Source organism: Magnolia sinica, chromosome 17 (genome assembly GCF_029962835.1).
Source record: "Magnolia sinica isolate HGM2019 chromosome 17, MsV1, whole genome shotgun sequence".
Taxonomy (NCBI): Eukaryota; Viridiplantae; Streptophyta; class Magnoliopsida; order Magnoliales; family Magnoliaceae; genus Magnolia; species Magnolia sinica.
This window is the reverse complement of record NC_080589.1, coordinates 37,519,652-37,545,750: the sequence shown is the minus strand read 5'-3', so window position 1 is coordinate 37,545,750 and position 26,099 is coordinate 37,519,652. Positions and strand designations below refer to the sequence as shown.

General features: G+C 43.6%; 1 protein-coding gene across 4 annotated transcripts in view; it reads right to left on the bottom strand.

The window, feature by feature from the left end:
• Window positions 1–26,099, bottom strand: part of LOC131230232 (short integuments 2, mitochondrial) — a 115,473-nt gene that overhangs the window by 23,993 nt on the left and 65,381 nt on the right. For 3 of the 4 annotated variants that reach the window (XM_058226064.1, XM_058226060.1, XM_058226063.1), the window contains 2 exons: window positions 23,084–23,180; window positions 19,139–19,356 (listed from right to left, as the gene is read on the bottom strand). In XM_058226064.1, the coding sequence (XP_058082047.1) occupies window positions 19,139–19,356; window positions 23,084–23,180 (315 nt within the window). Of the gene's footprint in view, window positions 1–18,510; window positions 18,655–19,138; window positions 19,357–23,083; window positions 23,181–26,099 lie in introns of those variants that run through there. The other variant, XM_058226061.1, reaches the window with a different exon arrangement.

Genomic DNA, 26,099 nt, shown 5'->3' with positions numbered 1-26,099 from the left:
AATCGTCCTATTCAGAGACCATTTGGGCATCCGTAAGTGGGATGGCATTCGTCGGTCCTGAATGTTTCCTTCATCTCCTTGTCCAATAGTAACCCTCATAACTCTCTCTTCAGAGGTCGAATTTAGACTATTTCAGGGCATTGGAATGGTGACTTGTCAAGCTTCCAAATGGGATAAGAATCGCCTAATTCAGAGACCGTTCGATGTCCCAAAAGCACGTTGGAACTCTTCGATCATCATTTTTCAATATGGACTGTTAATCTTTCCAAATCATGCGATTCAACGGAGATGTCCATAACTCCATCGTTTGATGTCGGATTGGGTGGATTTTTGGTCATCTGGAAGGTAATTTAGTGCTCTTTCATTCGTGACTGGAATCGTCCTATAAGAGACCATTTGGGCATCTGTAAGAGGGATTGCCGTTGTCTGTCCTAAATGTTTCCTTCATCTCCTTGACTAATAGTAACCCTCATAACTCTCTCTTCAGAGGTCGAATTTAGACTATTTCAAGTCATTGGAATGGTAACTTGTCAAGCTTCTAAATGGGACAAGAATTGCCTAATTCAAAGACCGTTCGATATCCCAAAAGCATGTTGGAACTCTTCGATTGTCATTTTTCAATATGGATTGTTAATCTTTCCAAATCGCGCGATCCAACGGAGATGCCCATAAATCCATCGTTTGATGTCAAATTGGGTCGATTTTTGGTCATCTTAAAGGTACTTTGGTGCTCTTTCATTCCTGACTGGAATCGTCGTATTCCGAGACCATTTGGGCATCCGTAAGTGGGATCGCAGTCTTCTGTCCTGAATGTTTCCTTAATCTCCTTGTCCAATAGTAACCCTCATAACTCTCTCTTCAGAGGTCGAAATTAGACTATTTCAGGTCATTGGAATGGTAACTTGTCAAGCTTCCATACAGGACCAGAATTGCCTAATTCAGAGACCGTTCGATATCCCAAAAGCACATTGTAACTCTTCGATCGTCATTTTTCAATATGGATTGTTACTAATTGTAATTCGCGCAATCGAACGGAGACACCCATAAGTTTAACGTTTGATGTCAGATTGGGTCGATTTTTGGTCATGTAGTAGGTAATTTAGTGATCTTTCATTCCTGACTGGAATCGTCCTATTCAGAGACCATTTGGGCATCCGTAAGTGGGATGGCATTCGTCAGTCCTGAATGATTCCTTAATCTCCTTGTCCAATAGTAACCCTCATAACTCTCTCTTCAGAGGTCGAATTTAGACTATTTCAGGGCATTGGAATGGTAACTTGTCAAGCTTCCAAATGGGATAAGAATCGCCTAATTCAGAGACCGTTCGATGTCCCAAAAGCACGTTGGAACTCTTCGATCATCATTTTTCAATATGGACTGTTAATCTTTCCAAATCATGCGATTCGACGGAGATGTCCATAACTCCATCGTTTGATGACGGATTGGGTAGATTTTTGGTCATCTGGAAGGTAATTTAGGGCTCTTTCATTCGTGACTGGAATCGTCCTATAAGAGACCATTTGGACATCCGTAAGAGGGATCGCAGTCGTCTGTCCTAAATGTTTCCTTCATCTCCTTGTCCAATAGTAACCCTCATAACTCTCTCTTCAGAGGTCGAATTTAGACTATTTCAGGTCATTGGAATGGTAACTTGTCAAGCTTCCAAATGGGATAAGAATTGCCTAATTCAGAGACCGTTCGATATCCCAAAAGCACGTTGGAACTCTTCGATCGTCATTTTTCAATATGGATTGTTAATCTTTCCAAATCGCGCGATCCAACGGAGATGCCCATAACTCCATCGTTTGATGTCGGATTGGGTCGATTTTTGGTCATCTGAAAGGTAATTTAGTGCTCTTTCATTCCTGACTAGAATCGTCGTATTCCGAGACTATTTGGGCATCCGTAAGTGGGATCGCAGTCGTCGGTCCAGAATGTTTCCTTCATCTCCTTGTCCAATAGTAACCCTCATAACTCTCTCTTCAGAGGTCGAATTTAGACTATTTTAGGTCATTGGAATGGTAACTTGTCAAGCTTCCAAATGGGACCAGAATTGCCTAATTCAGAGACCGTTCGATATCACGAAAGCACGATGCAACTCTTCGATCATCATTATTCAATATGGATTGTTAATCTTTCCAAATCGCGCAATCCAACAGAGACGCCCATAACTCCATCGTTTCATGTCGGATTGGGTCAATTATTGGTCATCTGGAAGATAATTTAGTGCAGTTTCATTCCTGACTGGAATCGTCCTGTTCCGAGACCATTTGTGCATCCGTAAGTGGGATCGCAGTCGTCGGTCCAGAATGTTTCCTTCATCTCCTTGTCCAATAGTAACCCTCATAACTCTCTCTTCAGAGGTCGAATTTAGACTATTTCAGGTCATTGGAATGGTAACTTGTCAAGCTTCCAAATGGGACCAGAATTGCCTAATTTTGAGACCGTTCGACATCTCAAGAGCACGTTGTAACTCTTCGATCGTCATTTTTCAATATGGATTGTTAATCTTTCCAAATCGTGCGATCAAACAGAGATGTCCATAACTCCATCGTTTGATGCCGGATTGGATCAATTTTTGGCCATCTGAATGGCACTTTTGTTCTCTTTGATTCCTGACTGGAATCGTCATATTCCGAGACCATTTGGGCATCCGTAAGTGGGATTGCAGTCATCGGTCTTGAATGTTTCCTTCATCTCCTTGTCCAATAGTAACCCTCATCACTCTCTCTTCAGAGGTCAACTTTAGACTATATTAGGTTATTGGAATACTAACTTGTCAAGCTTCCAAATGGGACCAAAATTTCTTAATTCAGAGACCGTTCGATATCCCAAAAGCACGTTGGAACTCTTCGATCGTCATTTTTCAATATGGATTGTTAAACTTTCCAAATAGCGCGATCCAACAGAGATGCCCATAACTCCATCGTTTGATGTCGGATTGGGTCGGGTTTTGGTCATCTGAAAGGTACTTTAGTGCTCTTTCATTCCTGATTGGAATCGTCGTATTCTGACACCGTTGGGCATCAGTAAGTGGGATCAAAGTCGTCGGTCCTGAATGTTTCCTTCATCTCCTTATCCAATAGTAACCCTCACAACTCTCTCTTCAGAGGTCGAATTTAAATTATTTTAGGTCATCGGAATGTTAACTCGTCAAGCTTCCAAAGGGATCAGAAATGCCTAATTTAGACCTTTTGATATCCAAAAAGCACGTTGAACTCTTCGATAATAATTTTCCAATTTGGATTGTTAATCTTTCCAAATCATGGATCTAATGAGGTGCCCATAACTCCATCGTTTGATGTCGGATTGGGTCGAGTTTTGGTCATTTGAAAGGTAATTTAGTGCTCTTTCATTCGTTACTTGAATCGTTGTATTCTGAAACCATTTAGGCATCTGTAAGTGGGATCGCAGTCGTCGGTCCTGAATGTTTCCATCATCTCCTTGTCCAACGGTAACCCTTGCAACCCTCTCTTCAGAGGTTGAATTTAGACTATTTCAGGTCATTGGAATTGTAACTTGTCAACTTTCCAAATGGGACTAGAATTGCCTAATTCAGAGACCGTTCGATATACCAAAAGCATGTTGGAACTCTTCGATCATCATTTTTCAATATGGATTGTTAATCTTTCCAAATAGCACGATCCAACGGAGATGACCATAACACCATTGTTTGATGTCAGATTTTGTTGATTTTTGGTCATACGGAAGGTAATTTATTACTCTTTCATTTGTGACTTGAAACATCCTATTCGAGACCATTTGGGCATCCGTAAGTGGGATCGCAGTCGTCGGTCCAGAATGTTTCCTTTAACTCCTTGTCCAATAGTTAACCCTCATAACACTCTCTTCAGAGGTCGAATTTATACTATTTCAGGTCATTAGAATGGCAACTTGTCAAGCTTCCAAATGGGACCAGAATTTTTAAATTTAGAGACCGTTCGATATCCCAAAATAGGTTGGAACTCTTCGATCGTCATTTTCAATATAGATTGTTAATCTTTCCAAATCATGCGATTCGACGGAGATGTCCATAACTCCATCGTTTGATGACGGATTGGGTAGATTTTTGGTCATCTGGAAGGTAATTTAGGGCTCTTTCATTCGTGACTGGAATCGTCCTATAAGAGACCATTTGGACATCCGTAAGAGGGATCGCAGTCGTCTGTCCTAAATGTTTCCTTCATCTCCTTGTCTAATAGTAACCCTCATAACTCTCTCTTAAGAGGTCGAATTTAGACTATTTCAGGTCATTGGAATGGTAACTTGTCAAGCTTCTAAATGGGACATGAATTGCCTAATTCAAAGACCGTTCGATATCCCAAAAGCATGTTGGAACTCTTCGATCGTCATTTTTCAATATGGATTGTTAATCTTTCCAAATCGCGCGATCCAACGGAGATGCCCATAACTCCATCGTTTGATGTCAAATTGGGTCGATTTTTGGTCATCTTAAAGGTACTTTGGTGCTCTTTCATTCCTGACTGGAATCGTCATATTCCGGACCATTTGGGCATCCGTAAGTGGGATCGCAGTCTTCTGTCCTGAATGTTTCCTTAATCTCCTTGTCCAATAGTAACCCTCATAACTCTCTCTTCAGAGGTCGAAATTAGACTATTTCAGGTCATTGGAATAGTAACTTGTCAAGCTTCCAAATGGGACAAGAATTGCCTAATTCAAAGACCATTCGATATCCCAAAAGCATGTTGGAAATCTTCGATCATCATTTTTCAATATGGACTGTTAATCTTTCCAAATCATGCGATTAACGGAGATGTCCATAACTCCATCGTTTGATGTCGGATTGGGTGGATTTTTGGTCATCTGGAAGGTAATTTAGTGTTCTTTCATTCGTGACTGGAGTCGTCCTATAAGAGACCATTTGGGCATCCGTAAGAGGGATCGCAGTCGTCTGTCCTAAATGTTTCCTTCATCTCCTTGTCTAATAGTAACCCTCATAACTCTCTCTTCAGAGGTCGAATTTAGACTATTTCAGGTCATTGGAATGGTAACTTGTCAAGCTTCTAAATGGGACATGAATTGCCTAATTCAAAGACCGTTCGATATCCCAAAAGCATGTTGGAACTCTTCGATCGTCATTTTTCAATATGGATTGTTAATCTTTCCAAATCGCGCAATCCAACGGAGATGCCCATAACTCCATCATTTGATGTCAAATTGGGTCGATTTTTGGTCATCTTAAAGGTACTTTGGTGCTCTTTCATTCCTGACTGGAATCGTCGTATTCCGAGACCATTTGGGCATCCGTAAGTGGGATCGCAGTCTTCTGTCCTGAATGTTTCCTTAATCTCCTTGTCCAATAGTAACCCTCATAACTCTCTCTTCAGAGGTCGAAATTAGACTATTTCAGGTCATTGGAATGGTAACTTGTCAAGCTTCCATACGGGACCAGAATTGCCTAATTCAGAGACCGTTCGATATCCGAAAAGCACGTTGTAACTCTTCGATCATCATTTTTCAATATGGATTGTTACTAATTGTAATTCGCGCAATCGAACGGAGACGCCCATAAGTCCATCGTTTGATGTCGGATTGGGTCGATTTTTGGTCATGTAGTAGGTAATTTAGTGCTCTTGCATTCCTGACTGGAATCGTCCTATTCATAGACCATTTGGGCATCCGTAAGTGGGATGGCATTCGTCGGTCCTGAATGTTTCTTTCATCTCCTTGTCCAATAGTAACCCTCATAACTCTCTCTTCAGAGGTCGAATTTAGACTATTTCAAGGCATTGGAATGGTAACTTGTCAAGCTTCCAAATGGGATAAGAATTGCCTAATTGAGAGACCGTTCGATGTCCCAAAAGCACGTTGGAACTCTTCGATCGTCATTTTCCAATATGGACTGTTAATCTTTCCGAATCGTGCGATCCAACGGAGATGTCCATAACTCCACCGTTTGATGTCGGATTGGGTCGATTTTTGTCATCTGGAAGGTAATTTAGTGCTCTTTCATTCTTGACTGGAATCGTCCTATTCCTAGACCATTTGGGCATCTGTAAGAGGGATCGCAGTCGTCTGTCCTGAATGTTTCCTTCATCTCCTTGTCCAATAGTAACCCTCATAACTCTCCCTTCAGAGGTCGAATTTAGACCATTTCATGTCATTGGAATGTTAACTTGTCAAGCTTCCAAATGCGCAAGGATTGCCTAATTCAAAGATCGTTCGATATCCCAAAAGCACGTTGGAACTCTTCGACCATCATTTTTCAATATGGATTGTTAATCTTTCCAAATCGCGCGATCCAACAGAGACGCCCATAGCTCCATTGTTTGATGTCGGATTGGGTCGATTTTTGGTCATCTGAAAGGTAATTTAGTGCTCTTTCATTCCTGACTAGAATCGTCCTATTCCGAGAACATTTGGGCATCCGTAAGAGGGATCGCAGTCGTCGGTCCTGAATGTTCCTTAATCTCATTGTCCAATAGTAACCCTCCCTCTGACCAAGACGCCGGAACAAGTCCTGATGGAGATCAAGGACAAGCATCTTCTCCATTAGCCGAATAAGTTAAAGTCCAACCCCGACAAAAGAAGCAAAAACAGATATCGACTCTTACAACGAGATCATGGGCATAACACGAGCTATTACTTCGACCTCAAGCAGGAAATCGATGCACTCATTCGCGATGGTCATCTCGGGGATTACGTCGAGAACAGAGGAGATCAGATCAAGGCCGCTGAGGAAAATCCGATCAACAATCAGGCAACCGGGGAAATCTGCACCATTTTTAGAGGCCATGGAGAAGGAGGCGACTCGAATAATGCTCGGAAAGCACATGCTAGGAGCATCAGTCATCATGAGGAAGAAGTTCTGCTCCTCGGTCGACCTTCAAAAGAGAAAAAGATGGAGAAATACAGCATAGCCTTCACTGAAGAGGACGCCCCGGGTATCCACCTCCCCCACGACAATGCACTAATAATCACTTTAACCATCGCCAACCGAAAAGTGTTTCAAATCCTTGTCGACACAGGATCGTCCACAGATGTGCTTTTCGTTCAAGCCTTCAACAAAATGGGAGTAGGTCGATCTTTACTCCGACCTGTCAAAACTCCGTTGGTCGATTTTTTGGGCGGACAAGTCGTGCCTGAAGGAGCCATTCAGCTCCCCATCTCAACCGAGGACAGACAAAATCAAACCACCATGATGGTCAATTTCCTCGTGGTCAACCAACCATCTATCTACAACGCCATCCTCGGACGACCATCGTTGTACCTCCTACGAGCTGTGGTATCAACTTACCAATTGGCGATGAAATTCCCGACCGAGCAAGTAGTTGGAATCGTTAAAGGCGATCAACATGACGCTCGATAATGCTACGCGATGGCACTGAGAGCCCCGCATGAAGCAATGACCATCGAGTCTTTGCATCCGCGTGAAGAATCTCAAGAGAGAGACCGACCCATGGAAGACCTCATTCCAATCCCGCTGGATGAATCCGATCCATCTAGGACTGTCCAAATTGGGTCGTCTTTGACATCGCCATTGCGTGATAAGATGATAGCCCTCCGACGCTATACTGACGTTTTCGCGTGGTCCCATGAAGATATGCCTAGAATTGATCCCGCCATCATCACACATCGACTGAACATTGATCCGTCCTCCCGACCAATTTGACAAAAGCAATGTGCCCTCGGCCCTGAGAGGTATGCCATAATCGAAGAAGAGGTTACCAAGCTCCTCAAAGCCGGTTTCATCGAAGAAGTTTACTACCCGGACTGGGTGGCCAACATCGTACTGGTCAAGAAAGCTAACGAGAAGTGATGGGTCTGTGTAGACTATACAAATCTGAACAAAGCTTGCCCAAAGGATAGCTTCTCTTTTCCCATTATCGATCAGTTGGTCGGCAGTATAGCGGGTCATGAATTGCTTAGTTTTCTGGATGTATATTCAGGATACAATCAGATTGTAATGCATTCTAACAATAAATCTAAGACTATCTTTGTCACTGACAAAGGTCTTTATTGTTACCGTGTGATGCCCTTCGGTTTGAAAAACGCAGGAGCGACCTATCAACGGTTGGTTAACAAGATGTTCGCCCACCAAATAAGTCAGACTATGGAAGTCTATATCAACAACATGCTCGTCAAGAGCATCGTAGCTACAGACCATGTAGCAGATTTGGAGGAAATGTTCCTCATCCTTCGCAAATACCGAATGAAATTAAATCCGAGCAAGTGTGAGTTTGGCATTAGCTCGTGAAAATTTCTCGATTTTTTGGTCAGCCAGCGAGGGATCGAGGCAAATCTAGAGAAAATTAAGGCCCTACTCGACATGCGGTCACCAAAGACAATCAAAGAAATACAAAGACTCACTGGAAGAGTAGCGGCGCTCAACCGCTTCGTGTCCCGAGCTACAGACAAGTGTCTCACCTTCTTCAAACAGTTGAAGGGGACACATAGTAAAATGGACCGACGAATGCGAGGTAGCCTTTCAACAGCTCAAACAATACCTAGGGTCACCACCCTTGCTCTTTAAACTTGAGCTAGGAGAAACTTTGTTGTTATACTAGGCCGTATCCGACGCAGCGGTTAGCTCGGCATTGATTAGAGAGCACAAGGGAAGACAGTTCCAGTCCATTACGTCAGCAAAGCTCTGGTCCCTACAGAGAAGAGGTACCCCATGTTAGAAAAACTGGCCCTGGCATTGGTTATCTCTTCCCGATGCCTACGGCCGTATTTCCAAGCTCACAAAATCGTCGTTCTGACCGACCAACCACTATGTCAAGTCCTACAAAAACCCGAAGCCTTAGGTTGGCTGACTAAGTGGGTGACTGAATTAAGCGAGTTCGACATCAAATACCAACCACGAGCCACGATCAAGGGTCATGCAGTGGCCGACTTCATTGTCGAGCTAACTTGTTCTCCCGAGCAAGATCCGAGTAAGGACCTAGCTACAACTAACCTCCCTAGGCTGGAACTCGCCCCAGAAATCATTGAACCGTCCGACACCCAGGCAATGCCCGACCCACCCAAGTGGACACTCTACGTTGATGGCTCATCCAATTCTAAGGCATGTGGGGTCGGGATAGTCCTGGAGACTCTTGACCATACGTGCGTACAGTATGCTTTAAGAGTTGGATTTTAAGCCTCCAACAATATAGCGGAATACGAGGCCTTGCTCGTCGGACTTAAATTGGCAGCAAACATGGGGGCTCAACACCTTGAAGTTTTTAGCGACTCACAGTTGGTCGTCAACCAAATAGCCGACGCCTATCAAGCTAAGAAAAAACGCATGAAAGCCTACCTCCTAAGAGCCAAAGAATTGATCGGCAAGTTTCGGAAATGTAGTGTTGCCCTGATTCCACGGGCCGAGAACTCAAAAGCCGACATGTTGGTGAAGCTCGCTACAGCATATGAAGATCAAATCCCAACATCAATGAAGCCAAGCTCGCGACCATGCTTCCAATCAACTCGGAATCAACCTGGATGGATTCGATCATCAAATACCTCGAGAATGGCAAGCTACCCGAAGACCGAATGAAAGCACGGCGAATGAAGATCAAAGCCGCCCGATATACCATACTCAACAGTATACTTTATAACAAAAAAAAGAGGATTCTACCTTCCTTATTTGAGGTGCGTCCGACCACATCCTAAGGGAGATCCACGAAGGAATCTGCGGGAACCACTCTGGGGGATGAGTGTTAGCGCACAAGGTCGTTCGACAGGGTTACTATTAGCCAACCATCCAGCATGACGCATGAAAGCTCGTCCAGAGATGTGACAAATATCAAAGATTCGCTAGTATACCTCGGTGGGCCCCTAGAAGAGTTCACCCCAATGGCCGGGGCATGGTCATTTGCTCGGTGGGGGAATTGATATTATTAGTCTTCTCCCCATGGGTAAAAAGGTCAGACCAAGTTCGTCGTCGTGGCCGTCGACTATTTCACCAAATGGGCAGAAGCAGAACTGTTAGCGAAGATAACCGAGCAAAAGATCACGGACTTCGTCTCGAAGAATATCATATGCAGGTTCGGGATCCCTCGGACTATCATCTCCGATAACGGGAAACAGTTTGATAACAAACAATATCAGAAGATGTGCAAGAACTTCGGAATTCGCAACGTCTACTTGTCACTGCGACATTCACAAGAGAATGGATAGGTCGAAGCTATCAATAAGATCATCAAGCATCATCTCCGTACCAAGCTCGAGGATGCTAAATGAGCGTGGACTGAAGAACTCTCGAAAGTCCTTTGGGCTTATCGAACTACTGCCCGAACAGCTACCAGAAAGACCCCATTCGCCTTAGCATATGGAGCAGAGGTAGCCACGCCCGTAGAGATCGAACTGCATATAACCCAAATAGGTTCATTCGATGAACGAACCAATACCGAGCTTATGGCCCTTAATCTCGACCTCCTTGAAAAGCAAAGGGAACTAGCTCGGACTCGGACTGTCGTTCGCCAACAGCAAGTATCACGCTTCTATAATGCACTGGTGAAGGTCAAAAGATTTCGAGTCGGAGACTTAGTTCTTTGGAGGACGCTCCAGAATACCAAGGAGATAAGGTCAGGAACCTCAGGTCCGAACTGGGAAGGACCTTATGTGGTTTCGAGCACGAGCCGACCTGACTCATATTGACTACAGGACTTAGCTGGACAACTGCTCCCACACCCTTGGAACACCAAACATTTGAATATCTATTACCGTTAAATTGGGTCGGTACAATGTTCATTATGTATTATTCAATTCTGAGTTACATTAATAAAGCGTAAGCATGTTATTCAATCAATTCCCGACTAAGATCTGATAACTGGGCGATCTCGATCCGATCAACGGCCGACCATGGTTTGACTAACAAGCGATCTGATCCGATCAATGATCGACCTAGATTCGATCAATGATTGACCTAGATTCGATCAACGACTGATCTACGTCCGAACTAATTGGTTTAGACAAGTTGCAACAATTCTACGCACAACATCCGACCGATGCCCAAGTTATAACTTAGCCTCAGTCTGAAACACTCATATGAAGTTCAAAACAACCTACCTAGCTCAGAAATCCGGAATTCAAGATAGAAGTATTTTCATTGATAAAGGCCCAAAGGGCATGATTACATCAGTAATGTCCCAGAAAAATACATGTACACCGATTTACAAGTGACTAAGTGCTTGAAGCTTAAAAAGGCACGAGCGAGGTGCACTTGAAGTGCTTGAAGCTGAAAAAAGGGAAAGGTAGAACATGATGAAGGAAATACTGCTCTGCAAAAGCCGAGCATCAGGCCTCAGAAGGTTGCTCGGGAGTCACCTCAGGAGCCGCCTCGGGAGCCACTTCGTCGCCAGACCCATCGGAGCTCGACTCTCGCTCGTCAAAAGCAAAGAGATCAACATTTGGGAAGGTCTACCTCATCACCCTCGCGCACTCAGTGTAACCTTGGCGGAAGAGGTTATCCCACTCGTTTAGGAACGCCTGAGACGTTTTGAACTCACGGAGAGTCTCCTTCCGAGCCATGGCGATCACAACCTTGGTCTCCTTCCTCAGCTTCTCTAGCTTCACCTCGGTCTCAATAAGCTGAGCATGGCACTTGTCATGCAAGCCCTTGGCTTCCTCCAGCCACGCGACTACCTCGGCCTTTTCAGCGAAAGACGCCTCGAGAGCCATCTTCACAGCCTGCAGCTTGGCTTTAGAGTGAGCCACTCGTTGCTCGGCCACTTCGCCCGAGTCCGAGCAAACTCAACACGTGCTCTCAATACGCATGGGGCGAACTACAAAAAAAAAAAGGGTGAAGAACGAGAAACCAAAAATAAAAAATAAAAAATGGAATACAAATCAGCTTTGGATGAGGTGCTTACTCCAAGGAGGGTCGACGACATGTTCCCGGGAAGCATATCCATGGGAGAGCCGAACAAACCGATGTACTCCTCTTCAGCCATATGACGGTCTATCCATGGGAGGATCTCCTCCACTGCCTGGCGAAGGGTTCCTCGTCTCTCTTCTGCCTCCACCCTCCCCGAGGGTCGCGGCTTAGCAGGAAGCTCAGAAGCCCCCTGGATCTCGGCAGGAGTGACGCCTTCTGGAACATCTGTTCCCGCCGCTCCAGAAGGGATCTCCCCATCTGTGCCCTCTCCCTCGACCTCATAGACGACCGGGCAAGAGGGGCCGACCTTCCCCTTGGCCTTGGAGGTCTTCTACTTCTTCTTCGGTGCCACCGACTCATCTCGAGGGGGCGCGCGAACCTTTGAGGGAGGACGGATGAACGAGCGAGCTTCAGGCATCTCTATATCGATGTACAAGAATGAGATGTCAGAAAAATTCTCGAAAATTTCTAAGTTATGAGGCTCGGTTGAAGATCTTACCAAAGTTCTTACCAGTAAGAGCAGAGTCCAAGCCCGTTTTGAGGAGTAGCTCGGAAAGAAGTACTCCAAGACCTCTTCCCTTCCTCGATCACCTACAAGTCACGGATCCGAGTTAATGATCCGCTGCTAAGCAGAGGAGGATGCTTGGGTACGACTAAAAAAAAAAAAACACACATGCAACAAAGGTCAGATGTCAGTGAGAACCGATCAACTAAGGGCTTGTTTGGATTCGCGTATAAGGGTGTATTGTATTGTATTAATGGGCTAGAAATACATTATACAGTGTTTGGTTTGGAGTTGAGATCCGTGGAACACCATGCGCGCAAATACATCATTTATTCAAAAAATTGCAGCGATGATAGTGTATTGTCAGACGTCTCTGTTACCGTCAGTACAGCCTATTCAAGACACTGTATTTGCGTGCGATAGAGGATCAGTATGTTGTAGAAAGTTTTTTTTTTCTGAGGACGTAAGATTTCTACTCCAGCAGCTGCTTAGATCATCTCTAACCTTTTGCATGTGGCCATTCAGCTGAGAAGGTTCCCTTCCAAAAGGCTAATTTCAAAATACAGTAGGCAGGATACACTTCTTACCACGTTGCAAGTTGCAAATCGGGCATTCGCACACCAGATCGTCCGGCGGAAAGTACTTTATCATGGAGTTTTTTGTGTGACTTTCAGATTGGGTGGAAAATCCAATCACATCTGCTTGAACATAAATGAGATTTTTACAGTGTTTTTTCAAACAAATTTTCCCCCCTGTATTCTTACTAGATGGACGGTGTGGATGAGCGTCGACCTCATCATGGGAACCACATCACCTCTTCGGATAAGGTGCGTGTTTCACAAGAAGTTCCTGTGCTGGTAACCGAGGTGGGGCCCACAGTCATGTTTGTGAATGATTCTCCTCGTCCATTTATTCCGTGAGACCATTTTAGGACTCCATGCCATTTTAGATGCCATCCATACCGTTAAACATGTCAATCCAACTTGGTCACAATGGATGGATGGGTAGGATTATTCAATCAGAACAAGATGGACGAGTACGATTAATCACAAACATGACAGTGGGCCCCACTTGGGCTACAATGTATGAGAACTTAAAAATAGCTACAGTCGTACATAGCTACAGTCGTACACATGTTATCAATATTTATACGTATATACAATACGCAGCCCTTATACGTTGTTTCCAAACATTGATCTGTACAAAAAATTGTATACTTTCCCGAACAATACCTCCTATCCAAACATTGGTTAATGGCATGTTGATTTGGATGTATTCTGAAAATGATCGAACGTATACATGAACAGTAGTCGGATACAATACAATACACCCTTATATGCAAATCCAAACAGGCCCTAAGGGACAACTACTACAGCAGAAATACGGACCTGGGTCGGAGAAAGCTTGGGGGACGGTGGGAGTTGATTCTGGCTCGGTTGTCTCCTAGCACCCAGAGGCCTAGAACCATTTGTCCCTCCAATTTTTATGGACGACAGAGGGTCGGTTATAAGGGCCCCACCAGTATTCCACCAAGCAGAGTAGTACCAGCCAAGCTGGAGCTTGTTCGGCTTCAACTGGTACAGGTGGAGGAACTTGCCCACGGATAGCTCAGGCTGGTCTAGCTCGGCCCACAGGACCGCACAGCCGAACAAGGCCCTCCACCCGTTCGGGATCATCTGTCTCGGGTCTAAGCCAAGGCAAGCTAGCAGACGCCTGACCATTCCCTGTAGAGGAAGCCACAGGCCACACTGAAGCGTGACCTGGAAGATCGCAACGGCTCCCTCTAGAGGTCGGTTCGGAAGCTCGTCCTGTGAAGGAAGTTGGACCACAGACTCGGGGACATGGTTTCCGAGCCTAATTTGGGCCAACTCTTCCTCAGGCAAGGTCGAGGGCACCAGCCCCCTCGGGCCCTCTTCATCATCGGGTTCTTCCAGATCGACCTCTCCCGAAGGCTCGCGCCCCACAGCAACCGGGCCCTTGGCCGGAGATGTGCTTGACGCCCTAAGCACAGGTGCTATCCTCTGCAATAGGGCCAAATCCAACACCCTGGCCACGGGCGCCGACCTCTGGGCAGGAGACCCCTCCAACACCCGCTTCTGGAAGTTGGCCTTTGCCATAATCACTAGTGGCGATGGTGGGTTCGACATTACCCTAAGGTGAGAACTCGCCCCACTGTCGCCACCAGAAGCCCCCTCCCGCTAGCTCAACGAGCTGGACATGGTGTTTGCGAGTAAAAGCTACTCGAAAATTGAAAAACGACAGGAGGGAAAGATGGAGCTCACCGGAGAAGAAATGGGCAAGTCGCTGGCCCGATTACAGAAGAAATGGACACCGAAAATCGTCCAGAAAGAAGAAATGAGAACGCAGAAGGAAAGACCCAAAGGGTCAGGGCTTCCTTTATATAGTCATGCCACGTGGTAGGCATTGAAGACGCCCATCAATGCGCACCCCGTATGACGTCCCCTCGGCTATCCCGACTCGACACGTGGTGCGACCTCATGCGCTGCTCGACCTAAATATCAAGTACAGCACCATGCATCACGATCTCATCGGTCCGTCATCGAAAAGACGGCTTGACACCCCACGTGACCTCGAGCCACGAAACGACACATCAAGATTACGGATTGACAACGCTTCGACTACCGTGCTGGCCACCATACCTAGCATTAATGACCACGCGACTCGACCTAGTCCACGCAAAATCCGACCTAACTATGACCAAACTTACTTTTCGAACTTCTGAGATCGACTAGAAAAGGGGGGCTCACTGTTGGGGGAAAAATTGACAAGTCCATAAGTCGGCTTATGGAATGGACCAACTCGGCTTAGCCAACATGGGCCCAGTGAAACCTAAGCCTGATAAGGCGTCTACATCTAGAAACAGGCTGACCTTCAGGAAGGTTGATGCGACTGTAAGGACACTCTAAGAACACGGCTACGAGCCCCATTCGAAAGAGCCGTGTTCCGACCTAATAGGTCGATTACTGATCGACCATAGAACGGTCATAGGTCGAATAAAGCCCGACCATAGATCAACCCCGATCGCCTACTACCCAGTTATAGCTCAGCCATAGATCGGCCATTGGACGGCTGTAGATCGGCTATCGTCCGGTTTTAGGTCGGCGACGTCCCATAACAAGGTCAAGGACCATTAGCGCCCAGTTAAAGGGAACACGGGCCCACCAGCCCAACCGTTGGTTGAAGATGGTGAATGCTGATCTGTCAAGAAGATTGAAGTTGCTTATTCCCGAGCCATCACCTGCCTATGGGAGCCGACTTAAATCCGAGCTATAGAATCGAGGAATCTCCTACAATCCCAATGATCTCTCCCCAGATCTTCGGGGGATAAGATCAGATCCCGATAACATCGGAATCCAATATCTCGTAAAGATCCCAGATCCGGACAAATCTCCAAGATATCGGGACGAATCCTCGTACGATTGGACTCTCTACCCTATATATAGTGGTATCCCCCAACCTTCAAAGGTACGCACATTCTTACCCTAGCACTTGACTGGTGTCTCTTTTCTGGAGACCCTACCCTACAAAAAATACCTTGTTCCTGACTTAGGCATCGGAGAGTCCCCTGCACTAGCCAGGGTCTCCTTTGTTTCTCTTTTACACCTATAGGTACCAGAGGGTCTACCGCGGAGGGTCTGCCGGAAAACTGCATCAATAGGTACCAAAGAAAGAAGATTGTGGCGAGAGCTTATCGCACACAAATATGGTACATGTGCGAGGGTGAGGAGTGAAGAGATCCTCTCGCTATCATGCCTCCAGCCTTTGGAAAGCAGTAGCATCGATAGATCCTATGTTTTGTAAAGAGATACCCTTCTCGCTTAATGTTGGAAGCCATGCTCGTTTCTAGGAGGATGTGCGGTGTGAAGATCAGCCACTTCAGGAAGTATTCACTAGAGTGGCCCACCTCGCATTGGATAGGAACATCACAGTGGATTGTTGTTACTCTATTTGTGGTGGCTTCATGGTGTGGTATCCTCCTTGTCGTGGAAACATAACAGAGGAGGAGATTATGGATTTGGCCAACTTGTTAGACCGTTTTAAGAGTTATGCTCGCTCGACAACATAGAAGGATTCTATAGTGTGGCATGTTCATACCTCGGGTTGTTTTTCAGTTCGATCATTTTATAGAATGATGTGCGAGTCGCCTCATATTTTTTTTATCACACCTACCCATTCCACCATTGGTCTCATGGAGCCCCTCCAAGAGTCACACGGCCTTCATCTGGTTCGTGGGAAGGAAGAGAGTGTTATCAATTGACAACTTGCAGAAGAGATCCCTTGTTCTTCCCAATTTTAAGTGGTGTGTATGGGAGATGCAAATTCGATTGATCATCTATTCATCCATTGCCCTTTTGTTTGAAAGGTAGGGGAGCATTTCCTAAATATCTTCAACATCTCATGGGTGATGCCAAAGTCTAATAAAGACCTTCTATGGGCCTAGCATGGGGTGGTGCGGGGAAAGTAGGGAAAGCACTGTGGAGGCTCCTCATGGCGATTCTTTGGTCAATCTAGGAGGTTTGAAATAGCCAATGTTTTTCAAATGGTAGCTCTCCGGTGGGAGAGATTATTAGAAAAATTTAGTGTGATGGAATGGGCTAATAATGTAAAGGCACTCAAATCTGCCAATCTCTCTTCTTTTTCTGAGTTGTAGAGTCTAGGTGTATTATTTTCTCACCTTTTGGCAAGCTCTATTAATAAATTTCAGTTCTCTGGAAAAGAAAAGAAAACATATAGATAAAGTAAAAAATACATGACCGCAACAAGAACAAAAACAGTGAAGATGATTGTTTCATACAATGGTACTTGTTGAAACTTTGTATAAAGTTGTAAAGAACTTAGTTGCATGAACCTTATACCCAAGTGCCACTTTTCAAATCACATTTCAGACTCATGGTCTCACTTCCATTTCCTAGCAACTTGCTAAATGTGAAACAAACACTTCCACATCCCGCAATTGAATCTGTTGGATGCTTAGTGGAACTATATATCGTCTATCACATGATGTCAACAACCCAAGATGTCTCTGATGCATTGTTGAAGGAGAGATCTGACATCGCACGAGATAAAGCAGAATGACATTGTATGCTAGCATAAAACATTTGAAGATAATTTGGTATGCATGGGCTTGGAAATAGATAAGTTTGGAAGCTTCTTCTTTATTATCATTATTTAAATGAGGCGCTCCAGGCACCAAATGTGCCCACCCCCCAAGCCTTGGCCTTCATTTGGTCAGTAGGGAAGAATATGGTGCTTACTGTGGATTATTTACAAAAGGCACATATAACTATACCCAATGTTTGTATTATGTGACTTTGGGATGCAGAATCAGTGAAATACATGTTTATGCACTGCACATTTGCCAAAGCAGCATGGAGTACATTCAGTTGGGAGATACCAAGATCCGCTAAGGACTTCCTCCTAGCTTGCTATGGGCGTGGGATTGGCCTCAAAGGGAAAGTGGTGTGGAGATTAGTTCTTCTAGCCAGTATTTGGTTGATTTGAGATGTACACAAAGATATGCTTCCGTAATCGTTGTCGGTCTCCTGATGAGGTAAGGGCAACAATGGATGCAATTTCTTGGACTTTGTCTCGAGCCCACTGTTTCCTTTTCCATGGCTTCTTTTGGTTCTTGTTGGTTTGGCTTGTACCTTTACTTGAGGAGATCTCTTCCTCTTAATTAAATTGGCATGATCTTTCATAAAAATACATAAATAAATAAAAGAGTGGAATTTGGTAATAGGAATTGACAGCAATGTCGATTTCATGTCCACGGATTTGACATGCCACCTAAATGTATAATGCAAAGTTTGGAGACAAAAATTAGATGATTCACGAGGTTGGGGCCATTGAACAGTTATCCTAGTTAAGGAATGGGCAGTTAACCTCGATCACAACCAGAACAAAAGGGGACATCAAAAGTTTTGTTGGGACAATGGTCCATGAGAGAGAGAGAGAGAGAGAGAGAGAGAGAGAGATATTTGAACTATTTCATCCTCAGCAACTATTGTATTGATTGTTGATTGTTGTTGTGGCCCTGAGAGAGAGAGAGAGAGAGAGAGAGAGAGAGATTTGAACTATTTCATCCTCAGCAACTATTGTATTGATTGTTGATTGTTGTTGTGGCCCTACCTTAAGATTTGAACTATTTCATCCTCAGCAACTATTGTATTGATTGTTGATTGTTGTTGTGGCCCTACCTTGTTTCTTGGGCCACCTCAATCATGCCTTGATGAGGTGGAGACAAGAACCTCTTGGAGTGCATTGGAGTAAGAGATATTGCTTGTAGTAAACAATAAATGCCTTCTTGCTGTAGAAGAACAGGTCACAGTTCAGCAAAGATGGGTAATAGTTGGTTTGGTGGTAACGGAAATCATAACTTCTAGTCATCACCCAGACCACTTAGAATGTAAAGAACAGTCTTTACCATCACAGTATGTTGTATTCTAACATTTTGAGTTCAATTTTGTCCAGGTCAACATGTTTGCTTCTATCAATGGGTGAAGTTCCATAATGATGTACACAAGATGTACTGACGTACATAAGACATGCTTCTAACTGTTGAGCAAAAAGGCAATTCTGTGACTTGGGCAATAGGGACATCCAACACTTGAGCCAAAATTTCATTGGACACATTACAAGTTAATCCACGAAATCACCATTTCAAAGGTGAAATAACAGCCCCAAGATGTAACTTTTTAGAACATGTTAATGTTCTAGTAGAATAAAGTAAATAATGAGAGACCGGTTCCAATATAGTTACAACAATTGGAGAGGAGAAAGAATTTCATTACCTCAATATGCCGCACATCAGATTCATTCAGCAGTTTCTTCTTCCTTGGCAAAGAATCTCTAAACAAATCGTCATTTTTGTTCTCGGATTCACATTGGGATCCTTCCATTCTTCTATTGTCCAAGTATTTCCAGTGAAGGGGTGTACTTCGTGTGTTCAAGATGGCCAACAAATATTGAGCAAGGCGATCCTCACCTACAACTGAATCTTTCACTGCTCCTGCATGCCCAGAAAGTATATAACCAAGAAAATATTAAATGTAATAATCTGTTTTGTTTTTTTACCAGCAAACTGTAGTGAAATTTAAACATCGAAACTAACTCATCATCATATCATCATCTAAGCCTTATTCCAACTAATTGAGATCGGCCAAACAAATCCTGCTCTGCCATTACAGTCTATCAAGGACCATATCCTCAATTAGACCATAGAATTTACAAAGTAACGCTTATATGACAGAGTAATTGGACATATATGATACAGCTCAAATCAAAGATAATGAAGATACCATCCCAGGACCATTGATATCAATGGCAGTGAAAGAGAAATCTAATAAGTTTGCATATCATTTATCTGTTGATCCCAGCCCATTTTTTGAGCATAGCATGAGAATGTAATATCAGGTCTGGAGCTCTGTTGATAGAACCCTTTCATGCTCTTATTGGGAAAACTCTTGTGCCGCCCAGCTTTAGCCTTTACGTGATAAGTCATTCCGAAAGGAGAAAGCTCGGTCAGATGACATATATCTTTAATAGAAATGATCATCGGTCCACAGCCGAACATAAAGGTGTTAGTAGAGATACTCCAAAACGACGTCAGGGCTAGGAGAAGAGAAACATTGGGGAAATATTCAGAAAGAGAAAGTTTGATACATTCAAAAATGCCGACCTCCATAAATCCCCATGTTGGGCCGACTGTGTTCAACCAATCTTCCCATCCAAGAAGAGGTTTCGTCCATAACCCCGGTACTTTAAATGCATTTGTTGTATCAGGAATAATTCTAGATTAAATTAGGATATTGCTCCCTAGACAGATCAGGAAGAATGGATCCAAAGGTTGAAGCGATTCGGCCCAAATGTCTGGATAGAACGAAGGACCTAAACTGAAAGCATCTTCGTGAATTGGTGAATTGAAAATCATCTCCTTCGAACACTTTTCCACAAACAGGTCCATTACGGACATGATGTCATTTTGGTAGAAGGTAGGTTTAGCTGAAGAAGAAGCCATGATCAAAGAGAAGGAGAAGAATAAGGAAGAAGGAAAATAAGGAAGAACTAAGAGGCGACATTAATTAGGAAATCATGCCACTTCACAACAAAACGGCTCTTTTTGAAGACACGTGTCTATTCGAGTTTCATCCACTATTTCAAATCGGTACGTTGATACTGGCAATAGTAGTCAAAGATATTGGGCAATACGAGTGCATATTTAATGCAATATTTGAAAAAAAAAAAAAAAACTCAAACGTTGTAGTCTCCTTCAAAAGGACAGTGACGAGGGGGGGCAATATTTATACACTATCCAACCGGGTCTTATTTTCGGTCATTCAAAATCAGACGCGTGTGAATTACGCGTGCACGTGCTTAACAGTCGCAAAGTTATTTTAAGTATATGCAACCGAATTTCGAAAGAAGGGCTATAAGATGTCAAGCGCATTGTAAGTAATTGGTAATGGCGAGACCGAGTTCGAGTAACTAAGCAAACAACTAGCTAATGGTTAAGTTCGTATGAATGTTGACAGATGTCAAGAATTTAGAGAATGCAAGATCGTGGGGAGAATCTAGAAGCAGAGAGATGGAGGAAGCAATTATAGTAACCGTCAAATCTTGGGAAGCATCTGGAATAGCAAAGAATCAATATAAATGGAAAGTTGAACATGCTTAGAAACCCGTCCCACACCAACCCAAACAAATCAACAAATCAATTATCTTCAATTATCTTTTAGTTATCTTGTCAAATTTACATTCCTTAGTGTAATCGCTACTTTAATCAAGTAAATCCTTTCCCGTAGCATAACTATTTACTACTTTCCGCATTTACTACCTGCATTCTTTAGCCTAATTCATAGTGTAAATACTAGTTGATAATTTTAGTTCTAATCGAAGCACTTTTTAGTGGTCGATAGCGATCGATCTTAATTTCCCTTTTTTGTTCCACTTTTCCTGCATTAAGAAAGTCCTTTCGTATGGAAGGCAAGAAAAAACCCATCATCAGAGGACAAACCCCACCCTCTGACTACGCCTGATCCGTTTACACTTTGAGAGAGTGGTTGAATAGGCGACCGATCTCCTCGGATCTCGGTCATATCCAGTGTCTACCTACTTTGGCACTCGGGGTCATTGTTGTTCGGTTTGAATTGGAATTGTAATCGCAATTCTAGCATGCCCATGCACTCGTCACCCGTTAATGCAGGGGCATTTTCACACCAGACTCAAGTGGGGTAGCCAGTGGGATGCGGGGACACACTCAAGGTGGGTGGCTCGTGTGAGGTAGTACCCATGTGATTTGGAGCCCACGAGGGGGGTTCGGCCGAGGTCCTAACCCATGAGATGTGGGGCCTAGGTTATGAGATAAAGGGATTAATTTGTCATGCTCTAACAGTTCGAGCTTTTAGAGCAAGTGGTTAATTGTCCAGCATCAAATTAGTATCAGAGCGGGAGGTCTCATGTTCGAGATTCCTTACCGAGGGTGATTAATGCAGGGGCATTTTCACACTAAGCTCGAGTGGGGTTGCCTGTGGGATGCAGGGGCACAGTCGGGGTGGGCGGTACCCATGTGATTTGGGGCCCACGAGGGAGGTCTCATGTTCGAGACTCCTCACCGAGGGTGATTAATGCAGGGGCATTTTCACACCGGGGTCGAGTGGGGTAGCCTGTGGGATGCGGGGACACACTCAAGGTGGGTGGCTCGTGTGAGGCGGTACCCATGTGATTTGGGGCCCACCCTAACCCATGAGATGTGGGGTTCGACCGAGGTCCTAACCCATGAGATGTGGGGCCTGGGCTATGAGATAAAGGGATTAATTCGCCATGCTCTAACAGTTCGAGCTTTTAGAGCAAGTGGTTAATTGTCCTGCATCACCCGTGCTGGAGAAAGGATTGTCAAAACAACAGCTAACAAAATGAAATGTGAATAATTGTCCTCCTCTCTTTGATGACAAGCCAGTCCAAATTGTCTTGAGTTCTTAAAGGATCCTTTTTTACCATATTGGCTAAAGGGCAGTCATCTATATCGTCCTTTCATAAGAGTTCATAGAGATGTTTCCTTCGGATGAATCCGAAGTGCCTCGCCTCCCAACAACTCCTGTAATGCATCAATAAGCCATCAGATGTCCAACCAAGTAATTTACTAGTGAAGCAGAAAGGTGAAAGGGAACAAGATATATTCACCACCTCCTTAACCAACGCATACACAAGTCCTTGCTTGGACCATGCCCAAATAGGGAGATCTTAGCAAACGTCTACCTTGAAAACATTACCGAATAAGTAAACCCCAAATAACGGAAGCCGCAAAATGCCTAAATTCTGTAACCCTACCCAAATAGAAACCACAATAACCTCATCACCTAAACCTAATAAAAATAAATATATAAAAAAGGCAATGAAATGGGTAGTAAAACACATCTCGGATAAAAGAAATTATCAATTGAATACCTTGAAGTTAAATAAAATAAATGAAGTTTTCTAGATTAGCATTATACATACTATTCAACAAGATGAACTCCTATATGCTTTTTTTAATATGGAACTAAGCATTTAGCGAGACATAATATTCCATATAACATGAACATGTTTTTGAACATCACAAATCATGAAGCAACATTTAGATATATGAGCACAAGTGGACAATATAAAGCATGAAAAGGAGCTTCAAAATGTGTGTGTGTGGGCGCATGGGCGCATGCGGGGGGGGAAGGGAAACAAAAAGTTCTTTAAGAGGATCGAACCTGTTAAAGCTAGCTTCAACCCTGTCTCTATGTTTGGGATGCAAGGAACCAACACTCCTGGCGTATCTAGAACATAAATGCTAGGTCGATGTGCAATCTGTGCAACAGCTCTCAAAGCTTAGTGTTAAGAGTAATGAACAGAAATATAATCAACAAGGTTGAGATTTGTTTTACCTATAAAATCAAGCACATCCACATAATAAGTTATGAAAATTCAGATTAACCACTCAATGGACCTAGGCTATCACATACATGGTGCATGAAAGTATAAAATATCACAAGAGTGGCTCACTTGGAAGTTGGGACTTCCAATCTAGCATAGATAGGGCAACATTCACATGAAGAAACAATGGCACTATAAAAATCAGATTTGGGGAAAATGGGTTCATTTGAATATCAGATTTTTTGAAGGGGGTTTTGGGAATCGGGAATCAAGGTTTGGGGATTCTAAGAATTAGGGACTTAGGGATATAGGATTTTAGGAAATTGGGGATTATGGTTTTAGGTTTAAGATTGATGGTAGACTTAGCAAAAGGGTGTAGAGAATGATGTAAGGAGAAAGAAGATGTAAAAAAAGAGGTGTGGGGATAGGGCTGTCCATATGGACGTACGACTGTCCGTAAGGCTGGTCTGTATGGACGTGCATGTGGGTTCAATGGATGGTTGGGTTTTGATGGGTTTGATGGGGAAAGGTTAAAAAAATGGATGTGGGATGAAAGGGTTTTGGTTTTAAAGGAGTTGTTAAAACAAGAAGAAAAAAAGTGAAGAGACTTGTGTACCTTGTTAGAGAAGAGAAAAAAGAAGCGAACTTTGGAGGAGTCCACCACCAAGCAATCTTCTAGCCATTCCACAATCCGATTGGAATGGAGAGTTTTCTCACAAACCCTAAAGGAAGATGAAGAATTGTATTTCTCAAGACAGACAAGTCTTTTGTTTTCTTTTACTCGAAACACCATTAGAGTTGGGTGTCCCACCCTCTTGCTTATATATCAAAAATACCAAAAATTACACAATTGTCATCCACTTAACTGTTATGGCCCATAATCCAAAATAAGCACGCTAAAACAACTAAGTGCAATCTCAACCGTCTAATAAATCTTAAAATAATAATAATAATAATAACATAAATAAAGCAAGATCAAGGTCCAAGGGGACCAAATCTGGAAAATCGGGTGGCCCGATCGACAAGATCCAATGGTTGGATCGACATGAAAATAAAAACCTATGACTAAAAATGTCTCTCAAGCAACCCACATGCACCATCTCAATGTTCTTGATGCACGCCCAATGAATGTGGGGTCTTCAAGTGATCCGACGGGCCCCATTTGGAACTCATCTCCCATCCACAGAGAGGGTTGCGTTGATGTCCGTGGTTGCCGCCGCCTCCATCTCTGGTATACTTGAGTAGGTCCTTTGATGTCCCCATCAACTCTCCCCAGCTAAAAAGAATTGACCACTAGCAAAATAGAATTGTGGTAGTGCTCGAGGAGGTCAGGATCAATGTGCTGAAACTCTACCTCTGTAACCCAGGTGTTGTTTGAATCCGGCCCGGCCTGGCTTTCTATTTCACGAGGTATTTCTGATATCCTCCATGGTGAGTACTAATTGGTGTCCAGAACATCATCGATCTCTTTTTTCTGTCCAGGTAGTAAGGCAATAGGTGGGAAGCAGGGTTTGGCAAAGGTCGTGGGCTGGAGTCGAGGTCAGGGTGATGAGGACATCACATCACGTACACCCTTACGTACGTATCAGAGGAAGTGGGCGCGCCGATTTCCTTGTGGCTAGGCGAGTACCCATGATCGTGGTGAAGACCCCATGTGCATGTGTGAGCATCTAGAAGACCCCACATTAGGAAGATGCACATGGGCTGCTTTATGGAGTGATCTAGACCGTTGGATCAAAGAGACGCGACGATCGGGCCATTGATCGTTGATCGTCCACATTAGTTTTAGACTTTATCATATTTTAGGATTTATTTTTTGTTATTTTATATTTGGACACATTATGAGTGTTTTAGTTAATTTTATTTAGACTAAGGTTATTTTCATTAAAGCCCACAAGACGGATTTTCGTAATTTTTGAAACTTCTTGGATCTATAAAAAGAGGAGGGCATGTGACCTCTGCCTGATTGAATTTCGTGACAATTAAAAAAAAAAAAACTCTTGCTTTCTTCTCTCATCTTCATGCGCTTTGAAGATACTTTGATGCAATTTGGAATGAAGATTGGTGTGATGTTAATCTTCATCAACGGAGGTGTGAGGTCTCCATCTATCCCAACACCATCTTCTCTTGTCTTCCCCATCCAGATATTTTCTTCAAATTCTTAATTCTCCCATCCCAAATCTTCGTCTTCTCCCAAACCCAACTTTCCCATACCCATCCACAATTGAAACCCTAACCCTAAACTTAAAATTCCCAACTTTCCTACTTTCATAAATTACCCAAAACCTAATTTTCACCCTAGGTTGTATTAGGCTTCCTATTTTAAAATAGACTTGGATGTCCCTACATCCATTAGATACTAGTTTCTTTTTATTTAACGATCTTGAGTTACAATGTTGGTAGCTTAGGCTAGGATTATGCATGGTTTTCTTTTGATTTTCATGATATTTGTGATGATTATAGCGATGTTTATGTTTTTTGTTAAATATCTTAATTCGGCTATTTGATCTCACATGTTACTTAGTCTATGCATCAATCCTGCATCAACTTTGGAATCAGAGAACAGTTTTAGAGTAGGTCAGTCTATTATCAACCCATCTTTGTGGTGAAATTTTGGTAGAGACAGCGAAGGGGACGTTTTGTTTAGTCAGCCCTTTTTCTAGGTTTTGTTGAGTCTCCATATAGATCTTGGTCATATAGGATTTTTGTGTCGCACCTGGGTTAGAGCCACATCTAGGGTTTCCTTTTAGAGTTTCCTTGTGTATGCCCACTCGTTCAGTACGTGGTTTTGGTCTACATCCCACTGAATCTAGAGCAGATTGTCGAGGCCCTTAATGCAATCAATAACCATCT